The 15,993-nt window shown below is 44.5% G+C and overlaps 1 protein-coding gene across 2 annotated transcripts; it reads left to right on the top strand.

Annotated features, from left to right (window-relative positions):
* Positions 1-130: 130 nt before the first annotated feature.
* abcf2b (ATP-binding cassette, sub-family F (GCN20), member 2b) lies at positions 131-15,966 on the top strand. Of its 2 annotated transcripts, none has more exons than XM_063207041.1 (15): positions 131-208; positions 1,440-1,600; positions 2,779-2,991; positions 3,870-4,052; positions 6,315-6,486; positions 6,916-7,011; positions 7,568-7,670; positions 8,795-8,890; positions 9,856-9,975; positions 10,516-10,605; positions 11,086-11,196; positions 11,402-11,464; positions 13,678-13,811; positions 14,171-14,369; positions 15,430-15,966. In XM_063207041.1, exons 2-15 carry the CDS (start codon positions 1,462-1,464, stop codon positions 15,544-15,546), a joined length of 1,836 nt encoding a protein of 611 aa, XP_063063111.1. In that variant the 5' UTR covers positions 131-208; positions 1,440-1,461; the 3' UTR covers positions 15,547-15,966. The 2 variants fall into 2 exon arrangements, with proteins under 2 accessions (XP_063063111.1, XP_063063110.1); XM_063207040.1 differs by lacking the exon at positions 131-208 and adding an exon at positions 377-559.
* The last annotated feature ends 27 nt before the right edge of the window (positions 15,967-15,993 follow it).

The following is a 15,993-nucleotide window of genomic DNA, read 5'->3' as shown; positions in this document are numbered from 1 at the left end:
GTTAAACTAAATTACAAGGCTTTATTTAGGCATACAAGGGTGTGCAAGAATGAAGTCTAGACCCTCCCCAAAAGGCGGAGACAGACCCATTACGCCCTTGACCAAATATGGTATGCCGATTCATCCTCTAGCTACCCGGTGTGGAGGAGAGAAAGAAACCCGCGATTGTCACAATCGGTACAGACTGTCCCAGACCTTAGTGACCAAGGTAAGGAATCTCTCGCGCTAATATACAACTAAATACATCAGTGCGTGCATTTTCAATTGGATTGTAATATTGTATCGCTAACCTTTCATCTACCAGTGTTGACAACATTGAGGATGACACTGTCCGTCAAGAAACTCTAAAAACGTAGCATAGCAGGCTAGCTTGCTGGGGCACAACGTGGGTGTCAGTCTTGTGTCAATAGATTTTAGCTACTAAGCAACCCATATTGATGGTTGAAATAAAACTACCGAACGCGAAATGTTATCTTAGCTACCACTGTCGGTTCATGTTTTATTGGATTATCAGACACGGCTGTTTTGCGGGCCTATACTAATTCCACGCAATCCAAAGGTAAGGGTTATTTATAGCAGTATTGAATCGACATTTCGGCTGTCAGCTAATGCTAGCTACAGGTACTTTGCTGATGTACTTTGCCGGGGCAGTTTTCAAGATTTGCCATGACGTTGGCCTGGTAGCAGCCGCAGATAAGCCATGTTAGCAGCTAACCGGTGTTTTGTGAAAACAGCTGCCCTCGCATAGATAGCCGACTGACTGTCATGCAAACATGTCTGTTATGTACTGTTATAAATTCAGGTGTACTGGAAAATACCAAAGCTGCCTGTAGTCGGCCCAGAGTAGCCTAGAGTTGGTTAGCTTGCTTAACTGTCAGCCATGGCTGCCGCAAGTTGCGGTCGCTAGCTTTCTGCTTGCTAGCATATGGCAACACAACGAGGCCTCTAGCAGCTATCCTGGTTGTCGCATATAGAAAGCGCTGTGCTCACTCTGCAGTGCTGTGGTGCGCCATGTAGCGGTGTGTTGCTTCTGCGAATAGTCTTTTCGTCGCCTACTACATTACATAACGGATAACACCACGCAGCCTTGTATTAGTTACTGAAAAAACGGATTGGTCAAACGGGTTGTTGTCAGTAGCCCTGGTCGGAACAACAACATCCCCGATTTAAAAACAAAACCCCGCTCTTACGCGCTTTGTGTAAGGTAGTTCTAGACGGCATAAGTCATTAGAATCTACTGGTCTTGTATGTCGTTTCAGCATCCTAAACTGCTACTCTGTATTTGTCGGTTTAATTTTTACTCGTTGTTGCAGATAAACACTGTTCCTTATCTCTGAAACGTGCTGTGGAACAAACACAGTGAGAATGCAGTCAGTGCTGTGGTCAAATCAACAGACCACGGTGTCTTCCTCACCAGGCAGGCAATGTTATTGTTCCAGGTTGCTGTCCTGAGCCGCAACCATGCCCTCTGACCTGGCTAAGAAGAAGGCTGCGAAGAAGAAGGAGGCAGCAAAGGCCAGGAGCCAGAAGAAGAAGCCAGAAGAGGTCAACGGCGAGGGAGAAAATCCAGAAGAACAGCAAAATGGAACCAGCAACGGAGGTGAGCACTTAGTAAAGTTCTATGCATCCGGAAATCTTCGCCTGAATTTGGGAATCCAGATATAGAATGGCGAGGGAGAGCAAGATAGAGACATACAAAAGCAGAGCTCATAGTTGGTTGACAGAAACAATCAAGTCAACACCAGATTTGAAACCAGCTTTCCCTCAAGCTTTACATAGTATTTTAAATACTTCAGATCGATCTCCCTCATGAGAAAAATGACAAGGCTGTTCCGAGACTACATCTCACCTGATGTAGTCTGGTGACAGCCATGCTAAGCACACAGTGCTCTCAGGATGGCCTGTGAAGTTGCATTAATTGCATTGCACACATTACCACAGCCATGACAAGTTTCCAGGTATTTAGAAAAGTAAACACACATACAGAGGTTTTCTTCTCCCGGACCCTCACTTGTCAAATGTGTTTAAAATCAATTTCCCTCGTTGGCCAAGATTTCTGGAATCAAGAAGTGTTTCTCAACGGAGGCGCTACAGCCCCCCATGGGGTGTTCGAGTTAGTCATCGACGCCTGCATGCGCATGTAGACAGCAATTGCACTCTGGATGAAAATGCTGCATGACGGTTAGATTTCCTGTCAAACTTAAAAATCGATGATGTTGCGTCGACGAGGTGACATGTCACATGGGGTCAAACTATCGCAGGATGAATGCGACTGCAGTCAGATCTTGTAACCCCAGTTGCTTATCCCCGTCAATGCTTGTCTGCAGACCGCCTCCGAGGTCACGCTCCCATGAACTGGTTGATCAACAACTCACTCACGTGTGTATATGAGTCTTGTCTCACACCCCTACACAAGTTTGCGCAGGTCCCCACTTCAGCTCCTCCTCTCCACCTGTTCCCCCACACCTCACACGTGATGTGTTTGTAGATCAAACTGGTGCGAGCTCATCATCTCGTGCATATTTGTGGCCGACTTTAAATGCGCTGTATTTAATACCACCCACATAGTGACAACAAGTTCTCGGTCACGTGCCTTTCGCAACATCGACGCTGCAACAAACTTGTCCACGCTTAATGTTGAGTGGGTGGTGTTGCCAGGCTTATGGTAAGGTAAGGGTAACATTTGTTCAGAAAAGTTTGGGGACCATGGCTCTAATCAAAACTAACTTTCTGTAACTATTTTACCCCCTCTTTTCTCTCTGTCTCTCGTGTCATCAGATGTAGCGTCCCTGACGAAGCAGCTGGATGAGTTTGAGCTGGCCAAGATGGAGGCTCGTGCGGTGACAGGGGTGCTGGCCTCACACCCCAACAGCACGGACGTTCACATCAGCAGTCTGTCGCTTACCTTCCACGGCCAGGAGCTGCTGCAAGACACCAGCCTGGAGCTCAACTCCGGACGCCGCTACGGACTCATCGGCCTCAACGGCACAGGTGCGAGGGGAGGGCCATGCAGAATTGGCGAACCTGCTTTGTTTTTTTGGGGAGGCTATTTGGCCTTTACCATTATAGGACAGTGTGAGAGTAGACAGGAAATGACCGGGAGAGAGAGATGGGGCTGGGTCAGGAAATGACCCCAGCCAAACTCGAACCCAAACCCAAACGTGGGGGGCTTAGCGCGCTGCGCCACAGCGCCCCCCGGACCCGCTTTGTTGATGCTGAAGAAAAAAAGATGTCCATTGGGGTGTTCCAAGAACATGGTTTTGTGATTGACCTACTGAGGATGGTAAACGTGCTAGTAGATAGCCTGAGGGCATCATTCCGTTAAGTAAATGAGGACTCCAGGCTCTCTTATCACAGTGGAGTTACAACTACCTCCAGGTTAACCTAACTTGGTTTGCAACTGAATGGCCTTCTTGGAATGCCCCCCCATCAACGCAATGACATTTAACACGGTAATACGAATTCACTAAACTGGCCCACTGCAATAGAGCACCGACTTCAATGGCACAGATGTGAGGCTTTTTATTAGTCGAGTAGGCATTTTTGATGGACCAGAATGAGATTAAGGTGTCCAGCAATGTACACGCATGTAATACACATGGACTTGGCTATGTATAATCAGTAAAACTGGTCCAGTGTAACAGGGTGCAAAAAGTAAAAGTGGGAAGAATAAGAGTACCTCATAGGCGTTTCCCTCGGCAAGGGAATAGCACACGCATTCATTCAGTTAAGCTGTTTGAAAAGCAGTATTTTAAGTTTGTAAAATGTAAATTGGTAAATGAATTGTTTCCTAATATTGTGATTATGAAGCCGTGGGGTTAATTGCTGATGGCGGGTTTTCATACATGTCTCTGTGTTGTCTCTAATAGGCAAGTCCATGCTGCTGTCAGCCATTGGTCACCGCGAGGTCCCCATCCCGGAGCACATCGACATCTACCACCTGACGCGGGAGATGCCGCCCAGCGACAAGACGGCGCTGCAGTGCGTCATGGAGGTGGACGAGGAGCGGCTGAAGCTGGAGAGGGAGGCCGAGCGCCTGGCCCACGAGGACGGTGAGGGAACCGCCACCTGTTTATTGGTCTACTACGGGGATGGGGAACCTATGTCTCAAGGGCCATTAGCGGCCCTCAACATAATTTTAATGTAATCAGCTTCATATGAAATATGACATGTATTTTCTAAAGGAATCTTAAAAATTAAATTTGCATTACAATTAAGCTATATTCAGGGGACCTAGAGAAGGTGGGGTCTGTTGTAAAGATGGCTGCCTTCAATATACGTCTAAAGTGCACAGGGAAATCCTTGTTTGTGTTCATAGTATGACGCTTGGAGGACTTTTACGGCCCTTGAAGCAATTGAAGTGGCCCTTTGAATGAAAACGGTTCCCCATCCCTGGCCGGATTCACAAAGAATCTTAAGAACAAAATAGTTCTTAACTGCTACTTTTCTCTTAACTTTTGTCTTAAGTCAAAAGTTAAGAAGATTCCATATTCACAAACCGACTTCTTAAGTTGTTTCTTAACTTTCTTCCTAAGATTTTCCCTAAGAAAAAAAGTTAAGAATATTGGGATTCTTGAAGACTGTTTTCTTAAGATTTGTCTTAGTTTTCTTCTTAAATTTAAGACAACCCTACACCCTGTCTTAACAGTCACATTTTATTTATTTGAACCCATTTTCACAAAACATAATTCCAAAAATATTTTTTTAATATAATATATGATTATTATAAATGTTTTGTGACTGTGTGTAATATTTTTTTTTCAGTTAGTCTACAAGCTTGTATTCAATGGGACTTTTAGTGGCTTTACCTTAAGCTTGTTGAATGTAGTCAGCTTGTTCAACTAAAATATTAGATAGGCCTACATTTTATATAGCCTCTTATAGTCTATTATACAAAAAGTATAAACAATATAAAATAAACTATATTTTTATTTTTTATAATCACTTATATTATTATTATTATTATTATTATTATTATTATTATTATTGTTATTGTTATTGTTATTATTATTCTTACAATAATAATTATCATAGTAATAATGTAGTAGAAATAATTCTGATAATGTATTACATTGTGTTTAGGAGCAAGCAGTTTTTTTCTAGGCCTACTTAGTTTGGGGCAGGTAGAATCCTGTTGATTGCCATGGCAACTAAGAAGCATTATTCTTAAAAGTTCTTAAGTGAGGAAGAAATTAAGAAGTTCTTAAGAACTGGCATTGTTCTTAAGAAAATATTGAAGAATTTCAGTTGAGATGAATCTTAGGAACTTCTTAGTTTTTTTCTTAAGAATCTTCCTAAGATTTATCTTAAGAAAACTTTTGTGAATCCGGCCCCTGGTCTACTATATAGAAGGCTAGAGCCATATCAGGCATAAGCTGGAGAGTCTGGCTGAGCAGTTGGGATCCATTACCCTTATTTAACCTCCCATCCTCGCCTTGTGCTTGTGGCCTTGTGCTTTGCAGACGCCCCACCTCCATGGAAAAAAACAAAGTTTCCCTTCTAGTCAGCCTTGGCAAAACAACTTTCGATGGACTTTTCCCCATTCAACATCCAGATTGCAATGAGAAATAAACTTTTGGATTGTGCTTTTGGGAAACATTGGCATCTGGCAACTGTCACCAAATGAAATATATATTTGATGCATGTGAGCATGAGGCTGGGCCTTCATCACATCCGCGTGAAGTCAAAGGCTTGTCTGTCATAACAGTTATTTTCCACTATAATGAATGGTAGCACATAGGGCTGCACAATTAATTGAAAATAATCGAAAATCGTGATAAAATCGTGAAATCGAAGTGTGTGATCTAATCGTGGCAATAGTGACCTACCTTTGAGAGTGTCCTTGAAGCCAGATTATACTGACAGGCTGGTGTTTCTGGCCAGAAATCTGTCCACCTAAGTTTCATGCTATTGCCTTTAAATAATTATTACAATTAATTTTATTTTGCTCATCCTGTACATAATTCATTCTTGGTTTTCAACTCAACTTATGGTTTTGACCAAAATAATCGTGATTATGATTCTTTTCCATAATCGTGCAGCCCTAGTAGCACATTCAATCAATGGCGAACATTCTAAACAAAACACAGCCCATTCTTTTCAATGTATTTTTGACTCAACTTGATCAGATGTGTTGTGACTCACCCAGTGTAGCCTTGGATAAGTAGTGTGGCCTTATTTTGTACACTAAATCTAACCCCATATTGCCTTAGATCCTGGACTGTGCTTCCATCTACCTACATAACCTACAATGTCAGTTAGGATCGTAGAGTTCTGTAATGTAATGTAATGTAATGCGCTGTTCTGGTCTTCAGCGGAATGTGAGAAGCTGATGGAGCTATACGAGCGTCTGGAGGAGCTCGATGCCGACAAGGCGGCGGTGAGGGCCTCACGCATCCTCCATGGCCTGGGCTTCACCCCCACCATGCAGCGCAAGAAGCTCAAGGACTTCAGCGGAGGCTGGAGAATGCGTGTCTCGCTGGCCAGGTAAAACGCAGCGCCGGCAGATGCAGATACTGTACCTGCGCTTAACAGCAATAGTACCACCTCACTGGCTTGGTAAGAGACAATAACCCAATACCCACCAGCGAATGTAGATAATGTATCCATGCTGAACAGCAGTGGCACTGAAATGAAGAACAGGTTTTGCATTCTGTAGATGAGCAGGTGTATTTGCTTACAGAGGTGCCGCTCTTCTGATGATAAGACTATTTATAGGCCTACTTGTTTTCTGTAGTTCTTCTAGTTTTGCCCCAGTTAAAACACGAGCTTTGTGTCCAGTCTTCTTTTGTATGTTTGCATGTGCTTGTTGTGTTTCTCTGGGGGGTCGGGGAGTCCTAAAGGCCTAGCAATTCTTGTTCCCTGCTGATCTGATTTTTCTCTGTTCCCCCGTTATGTCTCCTTGTGTCTTATCAGAGCCCTGTTCATCAAGCCCTTCATGTTGCTCCTGGATGAGCCCACTAACCACTTAGACTTGGACGCCTGCGTGTGGCTGGAGGAGGAGCTCAAGTCGTGAGTACTCTCACTTCCCTACTCTAACCGGGCGAATACACCAACCACGACATGAGCGAGGCGAGCGACGGAAGTAATTGACTTTGTATTGAGTTGCGCAACAAAAGCGATTCGGGAGACTAGAGGCGATTCGCGCGACAGTTTGTAGTTGAACTCCAGGGAATGTTATGCAATGAGCTATGACATGCTTCGGCGACAAGCCGCCACAGCCAATAACTGTTTAGAGGTCAGTAACCACAGACAATGGGAATGTTGGAATGCTTGCGTTCTGCTTTTAACTGACACACTCTAGTCGCTTCAATCGCTCGTATCGCTTGTGCTGCACAGAAACGATTCTCTGTCGCTTCAATCTCTTCGCAGCCGGTGTATTCGCCCAGTAACAATCAGGAATCATTCATTCCATGATCGCGCAACCATGTTACTCTATCTAAAAAAAAAGGCAGTTACCGGTAACTCCTGTAATGTGGTAGGAGGAAGTATTTATTCGTTACTGAAAAGAAAGTTGGACATCAATGAGAATGTCTTGTGTTTCAAAGTCGAATTGTTCATCTTGCAGATTCAACCGAATCCTGGTCCTCATATCACACTCGCAAGACTTCCTGAACGGTGTCTGTACCAACATCATCCACCTCCATGAAAGGAAACTTAAATATTACACAGTAAGAACTTAATTCTATAATCAATCAATGACCGTTGTCCTTTAGTTGTACTACATCAATTCTGTGTTGCAAAACATAGCTGAATGCGGGTGCCCTTTATAATTCAGAGACGGTGTTAAATGCAAGTATATTCATTATAACATGGTCTCAAATATGAGTATCTAACCTGACTAAGTAAAGAAGTTTCGATACATTCACTTGTGTATGTATTTGATGGTCTACAAGCCTGGCCTGTCCTGTTAGGGAAGGTAAGAGGCACTATTAGTGTGAAGCTGCATTTGTAAGTGCTTTGTCTGGATACCATGCAGCTACATCACTGAGAGCCATGCATGCTTGAATGCCACGCTCATGTTAGATCCCCTTAGACCAGTGTTTCTCAAACTTTTTCAGATCAAGGACCTCTTTGCCTCCCCAAAAATGTTCAGGGACCACCGGTCAGCTGAAGTGACAGTTGACGGGTGCTAATTTGACACTGCTGATTTCGATACAGATCACTTACTTTTAATTCATATTTACAAGCCTGTCTTGTTGTGGTGGAAATATGACTTCAGCTATGCATGGCTTTGAAATAATGTCACAAATTTTGCCTACTGCTAGCTTGTCTTGGAAAAGTAGAAATCCCCTCGCGGACCACCCGAGTTCTGTCGCGGACCACACTTTGAGAATCACTGCCTTAGTCAAAAACCAGGACAGGGCTGGATGTGAGGACCAGTTAGCCAGCCAGCAGGCAGACAGCCGGTGGGACTGGGAAGGCTAATGGCAGCCATAGAAGGCAGCAAGGCTCTGGTGTCTTTACGGCTGGCTGGGGCTAATTATGTCCTCTTGCCCCCGCTGCCAATGGCCACAGCACCCCCTTTGATGTGAACTTGGAACTCAAGACCAGAACACCAGTCCTCATTTCTGGCAGGCTGCCTCTGTAATTTTTTATAGGATATTTTAATGCCATATTTTTTTCACATCTAAAATACAAATTGCCTGCAACCTGGGAGGGGTGGCTGCTTGGGGAATGAGGCGTGCGTGCGTGCGTGCGTGCTGCGTGTCTTTGCCAAGTGCTGTGTCATGCTGTCATACCGTATCTGACTGACCGTATCTGCCACTATCCCTGTGGCTCGGCTGGCTTGCAGGGAAACTATGACCAGTATGTGAAGACCCGCGAGGAGCTGGAGGAGAACCAGATGAAGCGCTTCAACTGGGAGCAGGACCAGATCGCACACATGAAGGTCAGCACACATTTACATTACATTGAGCAACTTATCCTGATTTATCAGATTGCATGCATTGCATATATTCGTACCAGGACCAGATTGCACACATGGAGGTCAGTAGACATTTACGTTACGTTTATAATATCATTGCATTACATATAGCAGGATCACATGGATTACATTACACATAGCAAGATCCGATCACACACATTTCATTGTGTTTAGCTGGGCCTGATCACACACATCCAGGTCAGCACATATTTATATTTTGACATATTTTTAGCAGGATGATGTTGCACATTATATTACATTACATTGCATTGAATTGCATTACATGTTGCAGGGTAGGTTGCACAAAAAGGTGACCGACAGCATTGCATTGCATTGCATTGCATAGAGTTGGGCTAGATCCCACATATAAAGGTGACCAGACCCAGACATTATTACATGACGCAACAAGCCAAGATCCAGACCCTCACCCCTCCTCCTCATCCCATGTGGCCCTCTTCTCACCCCACATGGCCCCCTTTCTCACCCCACGTGTGTCCCTTTTCTGCCTGCTCAGCCCACATGGTCCCCCTTGTCCCCCCTCTCACCCCACGCGTCCCACTTTTACGCCTCCTCACCCCATATGGTCCCCCTTCTCCCCCTCCTCCCCGCACATGTTCTCCTTTTCCCCCCTTCTCACCTGACATGCCCCCTCTACTCTGCAGCCTGGGCCAGCTTCCCAGACGTGGCTCATGCCAAGTGGTCTACTTGGCCAGCACACTCAGTGGCTTAGCCAAAGCACTATCACATTATCACTCAGTTTCCCCTTTTCTGTGCTTAGAAGTTTACCTGACCCTAGTAAAAGTGTGTTTTGTGTTTTAATGTTTTGGGGTTTCTGAGAGGAGTCAGTGATACTGATTGTCTTGGATGTTGTACTGTTTGCAAAGTGATTCATACAAGTTTTTTGTCCTCTGTGTGTTTTCTCCAAGTAGAACTACATTGCACGGTTTGGTCACGGCTCTGCAAAGCTTGCCAGACAGGCTCAGAGCAAAGAGAAGACCCTTCAGAAGATGGTGGCCTCAGGCCTGACTGAACGAGTCGTCAATGACAAGGTGAGACTACTTCCAGCACCACTAGCATGTTATTTATTGACGTCGGTATTGTGATGTATTGCCTTGTGGGCCTTGAACTTGTAATAAAGTTTATTATTACTTCTTCAAGCATCTGGGTTGCCTCCCTCTTCTGCTTCTTCATTGCAATGAACAGAACGAGTTGCTTCAGCCACAAGTGCAATGCGAGACAATGACGCGATCAGGCAAAACAATGCTGCCACTATTGCAAATGGCCAACTGAACTTACGCTGCACTTATCGATGCATCGGGATGACCAGCTGACTAATGTCTCAGCTGATGACTTTGCCTCTAGAGGGCACTGATGCTTTACTAAGCTACTTTAATGAGGAGTAACAGATTGTTCAGTGGCCCCACAAATAGTGAGGATTTTCAGATCCAAGATGCCAACTTTTGTTTTGTTTAGTTTTTTCTCTCGTCCACAAACAGTCATTTATTCAGTGGCCCTAGAACATGAATGGTGAAGATTAGCAGATGCAGGAGGCTGACTGTTGTGTTGTGTTTTGCTGCTCTTGTCCACAGACGTTGTCATTTTACTTTCCTCCCTGTGGGAAGATCCCCCCTCCCGTCATTATGGTTCAGAACGTCAGTTTCAAATACTCCGATGACACGGTGAGCTCGCCACCACACCACCATTCTTTTTTTTTTTTTCAAACATTTTTTTATTAAACTTTTCCTATTTTACAGGTCATAACCCACACCCACCCCAAACCCAAGACACACACACAAAAACAAAATACAAATGGCAGCAAAAAAGCAAAAATCATCCCAATAACAAAAGAAAATCCCATTCAAATACCCACGGTCTCCCAGCCCTCTACTCTAATATTATTATGTTTATGAAAATCATAAAACACATACCAAATTTTCCATAACCTATCTAATTTCCCCTTTAAAGTATAGCTGATTCTTTCTAAAGCGAAATAAAAACAAAGTCCCTTCACCCATTGCGCCAACACATGCGACACCACACCACCATTCTGTACATGTGACGTCAGGACTTCATCTGGGATTTACTCTGAGACACAAGCTCTAACAAACTGGCATTCGAATGCACGTTAGTTATTGTGGTTTTTCTTTTTTGTTTTTCAGCCGACCATTTACAAGAACCTTGAGTTTGGCATTGACCTGGACACCAGGGTGGCTCTTGTGGGCCCTAACGGTGCTGGCAAGTCCACTCTGTTGAAGCTACTGATGGGTGAGGTGAGTTGTCTCTAGTCAGTGTAATGTTTGAAGATATTTTTTACTTCCCCTGCCAGTCTAGTCTCATGACAAGTCAGTTAAGCCATACCGTAAGCCTGACCTGCATTATAGTTAAATGTTCGATGAGTGATAGTAGTTGTAGAGTTGAGTTCAGATGTTCTATTGATTTTAATATTTAGGAATCAATATTTTCCTCTCCCCTCAGCTGCTCCCCACCGACGGTATGATCAGGAAGCACTCACACGTGAAGATCGGCAGGTATCACCAGGTAAGGTGTTTCTGGGTCAATTACTGCCTTGTACATAATCAATCGTCACGCCATATTAAGTACTGTCCACAGAGGTTTTACTAAGGGGAAAAGAAACCCCTACAAAAAACCCCTAACTAACCCTTCTTTGCATCTGCACTTGTTGTTCTGTATATTTCCTGAGTACTTTGTATCTGCTAGTGATGTTGGCTATGATTATGTCCTCGATTGTAAGTCGCTTTGGTTATAAAGCGTCTGCCAAATGTAATGTAATGTAATGTAATGTAATGAGGGGGGTCAGAAAGTAATAAAAGTCCTGCCACATTTATTCCAGCTAATTCACCTGTCTTGTGAGTTGAGGCAGAAGAAATGCATAGCAGGCCTCTCAATTCTCAATTCAGTTTGTTCTCACATAATTAAAAGTCGCACACATCCATACGGTATTGTTAGTGATGTGAAACAGGAGAGCTTATTTTGGTCCTCCTTATGCTCCCAATATCAATTCGGCGATGAGATGGCGATCTCAATCAATCATCAATTCTCAATCATCTCAATCATCTCAATCATCAATTCGGCGATGAGACTCACTACAGAGAAGAAGTAGACCTGCTGGCCAGATGGTGCAAAGACAACAACCTCCTGCTGAATGTCAACAAGACCAAGGAGATTGTTGTCAACTTCCAAAGGGTCCAAAAACAACTGCCACCACTGACCATCGACGGCGATGCTGTGGAGAGAGTGAGCAGCACCAAGTTCCTTGGAGTGCACATCAGCGACGACCTCTCTTGGACCACCAACACTACATCACTGGCGAAGAAGGCCCATCAGCGTCTCTACTTCCTGCGCAAACTAAAGAAGGCAAGTGCTACACCCTCCATCATGACAACATTCTACAGAGGAACCATAGAGAGCGTCGTGTCCAACTGCATCACAGTGTGGGGAGGAAGCTGCACGGAGAAAAACAGGAAGACACTCCAGCGTGTTGTGAACACAGCGAAGAAGATCATTGGAGTACCACTCCCCTCCCTGCAGGACATTTACACCACACGCCTCACCCGGAAAGCACTGATGATCATCAAAGACACAAGCCACCCTGCACACAAACTGTTCAGCCTCCTGCCCTCTGGAAAGAGGTACAGGCGCCTCCGTTCCCGTACCACCAGGCTGGCGAGCAGCACAATGCACCAAGCGATCAAGATGCTGAACACTCAACCCACTCTCCCTCCACTGTCAGCCTCTAGCCAGCAAGGCCACTGACAACCCCCCCCCCCATCCCCCACCACCATATCTGCGACTGAACATTCCACCTGCACTACTATACTTGTGACTGAACTTTCAACCTGCACTAACTCAAAACATGCACACACACCACACACACACACACACACACACACACACACAAGCACACTGCACTTTCTGCACTAAACTCAAACATACACACACTGACACACACACACACACACACACACACACACACACACACACACACACACACACACACACACAGACACACACACACAGACACACGAACACACACACAGACGCACACCGCACCTTCTACCTGCACTAAACACATACACACACACACACACACACACACACACACACACTGCTGCTGGTGTACTTGACAGACCTTTTTAATATTTATTTTTCTTCAAATGCTACTATTACCATGTCAGAACGCTATAAAGGACTTTTTTAGGAAAAGCACAAAAGCACAACAATACCTCTTTAATGTATGTCCTCTACAAGTCTTCTGTTGTCCAGTCTTGCACTTTAAATGTCTGTATGAGCACTGTCTATGTCCATACTGTCTTAAGTCCATGTATAAGTACTGTCTATGTCTATACTGTCTATGTCCTTACCTAGATTAGTCTATGTCTGTATGGGAAAGCAAGAAATGTAATTTCAAATTCTTTGTATGACCAGTGCATGTAAAGAAATTGACAATAAAACCTACTTGACCTACTTGACTTGAATTCTCTTTGTATGTTGTACATGTGAAGAAATTGATGACATCATGAAAACTGAAAGAAAAGTCTGCGACACCAATGCTGCCTGAAACGTCACATTAAAATAAGAGAAACGGGAGCTTGGTGTCGCGGACTTTACTTTTCAGTTTTCATGGTATTTTTGCTAGTCCTGCACCCAATCTTTTTGAGACGGATGTGTGTGTTTTTCTCTTTTTGACAATAAGAAATTGATGATGTTCATTCCTTTTGTGTTCCCTGCAGCACCTGACAGAGCAGCTGGAGTTGGACCTGTCTCCGCTGGAGTACATGATGAAGTGCTACCCAGAGATCAAGGAGAAGGAGGAGATGAGGAAGATCATTGGTCGCTACGGCCTCACGGGAAAACAGCAGGTGAGGTGACGGACCAATCAGGACCTGCCTCCATAGTGTTGTAGTCAGGCTATTCATGATTTATGCAGCAGGAATAATTTCAAGCTCTTAAGTGGATTTTTTTTGTTTGTTTGTTTGTTTGTTTGTTTTTTTCTTCAATATCCCGTTATTATCATTTAAGATGAGAAAAGAAGTAATGATTATTCCCAACAATGTCTTAAATAGGCAACCAATTACTTACTTTAAAGTCTCAAGTTTTCTGTTATGTCTTAAAAACTTGTAACTGTAGGATGACAGGAGATTTCTGTTCAATGTTCCCTTGTCTTTTGGAGATTTCTGTAAATTGTTTTGTTCTTGCTCTTCCTCTTTCTCTTCTCCAGGTGAGCCCCATCAGGAACCTGTCAGATGGGCAGAAGTGTCGCGTGTGCTTCGCCTGGCTGGCCTGGCAGAACCCCCACATGCTCTTCCTTGACGAGCCGACTAACCACTTGGATATCGAGACCATTGACGCCCTGGCGGACGCCATCAACGAGTTTGACGGTGGCATGATGCTCGTCAGCCACGACTTCCGACTCATTCAGCAGGTACGCTTACTATACATCTGCCCATAGATATGAAAACTAGGTACCACATTTACCACTCTCTTGTTTGAAACGAATGGCTGAAGTCATATCGTTGCCAGAGAATCGTATATGAGAGAGAGAGATAAATCAGGCAGGTTCTTTTCGGGTATCCATGTGTTGTCGGGTGAAAGCCCCTTTAGGAGACCTTCGATTAGGAGACCTTCCATTAGGAGACCTTCGATTAGGAGACCTTTTGGAGTCTTGAGGTTGAGAATAAATGGGGTCCCCTTAGCGCTGTAGATGGCGGTAGCACATGTCTTGTGCAAACACCACAAAAAGAGATGAAGAAGGGACAACGCCCTCTTAGGAGACCGAATTTTGAGCACACTCCTTTGCATTGGATGGGCGGGTTTTAACATTCTCTCTTATACGATTTTTGTCGCCGCCATGTTTAGCTGGTATTTTGCTGCCATTTATCGGTGACAGGGCAACACGCACATTACCCTGTGGGGTACTGACAAATATCAGTATGCCATACTCTGTGGCGCCCAGGGTTGAGCCACGCCAAAAAGCTGAACACAACATCTAGTGTTCATATCTGACACCTGCCTCCTGCTAGTATGTGGATGATTACCCCCTTGTTAGTTCTTTTTACACGTTTCAGGGAGATGGAACACACACAGTGGCTCTCTCAATGCTTAGTGTTCTAGCCTTGCTAGGACGTGAAACGCCCAGTGATTGGATACTCTTTGGTGAACTCCGTAGAGTATCCAATCACCAGGCGTTTCACGTCCTAGCAAGGCTAGAAAACTTGACATTGAGATGGGGCCTATACTGTATGTAATTCAAGGTGTGATTAATTGAACGAAACCACACAGCGTCTGTGGCATAGCAATTGGATGTTTAATGGGGAAAAGTCCCTCAAATGTTGTCGTGGCCAGACTGACGGCAGAGAAACGTTTTCTCCACAGCGACGGGGCATCAGCGAAGCACAAGTAGAGGACGGGAGTTTGGATTAATATGGAATGGACCACTTGTGTACGTAGCTGTGTTGATAGTTGTGTTTCACTTCCTGTTTCAGGTGGCTCAGGAGATCTGGGTGTGTGAGAAGCAGACCATCACCAAGTGGAGCAGAGACATCCTGGCCTACAAGGAGCACCTAAAATCCAAAATCGACAGACAGACACATGACGTCTGAAGCACCGGATTCCCCTCCCCTCCCGCCCACTCGAACCCCCTTACGGACACGTACATTTCCCCCCCTTTCTGCCCGATACCCAGCACCCTCTCAACCCCCCAACAAAAGACAAAAGTGCATGAGTCAGGAATCCACAATGGATGTACCTGACGGAATTTCCAAAATTCATCATGGACTTGCATTCCGTTGCACCTGTATTATTATCATCATCATCAACAAAGTTTCCTCCAAATAAAAACCACCGTCAGTTTCAGCCAGTTTACACTGCAGCTCTGCATTTTAGTCAAAGCAACACACTAACAAGAAGTTTCATTTCTGCCTCTTGGCTCATAATGAGTGATGTCTTGAGTGTCTTATCTCTTATTTAATATTTTGATGGCAATAAGTATGTAACAAATAAAGATGTGCATTTATAAGTGATGGATGATATGGATTGGTAAATGGGGG

The sequence above is a fragment of the Engraulis encrasicolus genome, chromosome 9 (genome assembly GCF_034702125.1).
Source record: "Engraulis encrasicolus isolate BLACKSEA-1 chromosome 9, IST_EnEncr_1.0, whole genome shotgun sequence".
NCBI classification, from domain to species: domain Eukaryota; kingdom Metazoa; phylum Chordata; class Actinopteri; order Clupeiformes; family Engraulidae; genus Engraulis; species Engraulis encrasicolus.
The sequence above is the reverse complement of the archived record's forward strand: the minus strand, read 5'-3'. Positions and strand labels throughout refer to the sequence as shown.

What these genes read in the sequence shown, in the direction of transcription:
- abcf2b (XM_063207041.1), top strand. Translation starts at nt 1,462, where the DNA reads ATGCCCTCTGACCTGGCTAAGAAGAAGGCTGCGAAGAAGAAGGAGGCA. An exon ending in AAATGGAACCAGCAACGGAG is followed by an intron (nt 1,601 to 2,778) that starts GTGAGCACTTAG and finishes TCGTGTCATCAG; the next exon opens with ATGTAGCGTCCCTGACGAAG. An exon ending in AACGAGTCGTCAATGACAAG is followed by an intron (nt 9,976 to 10,515) that starts GTGAGACTACTT and finishes TCTTGTCCACAG; the next exon opens with ACGTTGTCATTTTACTTTCC.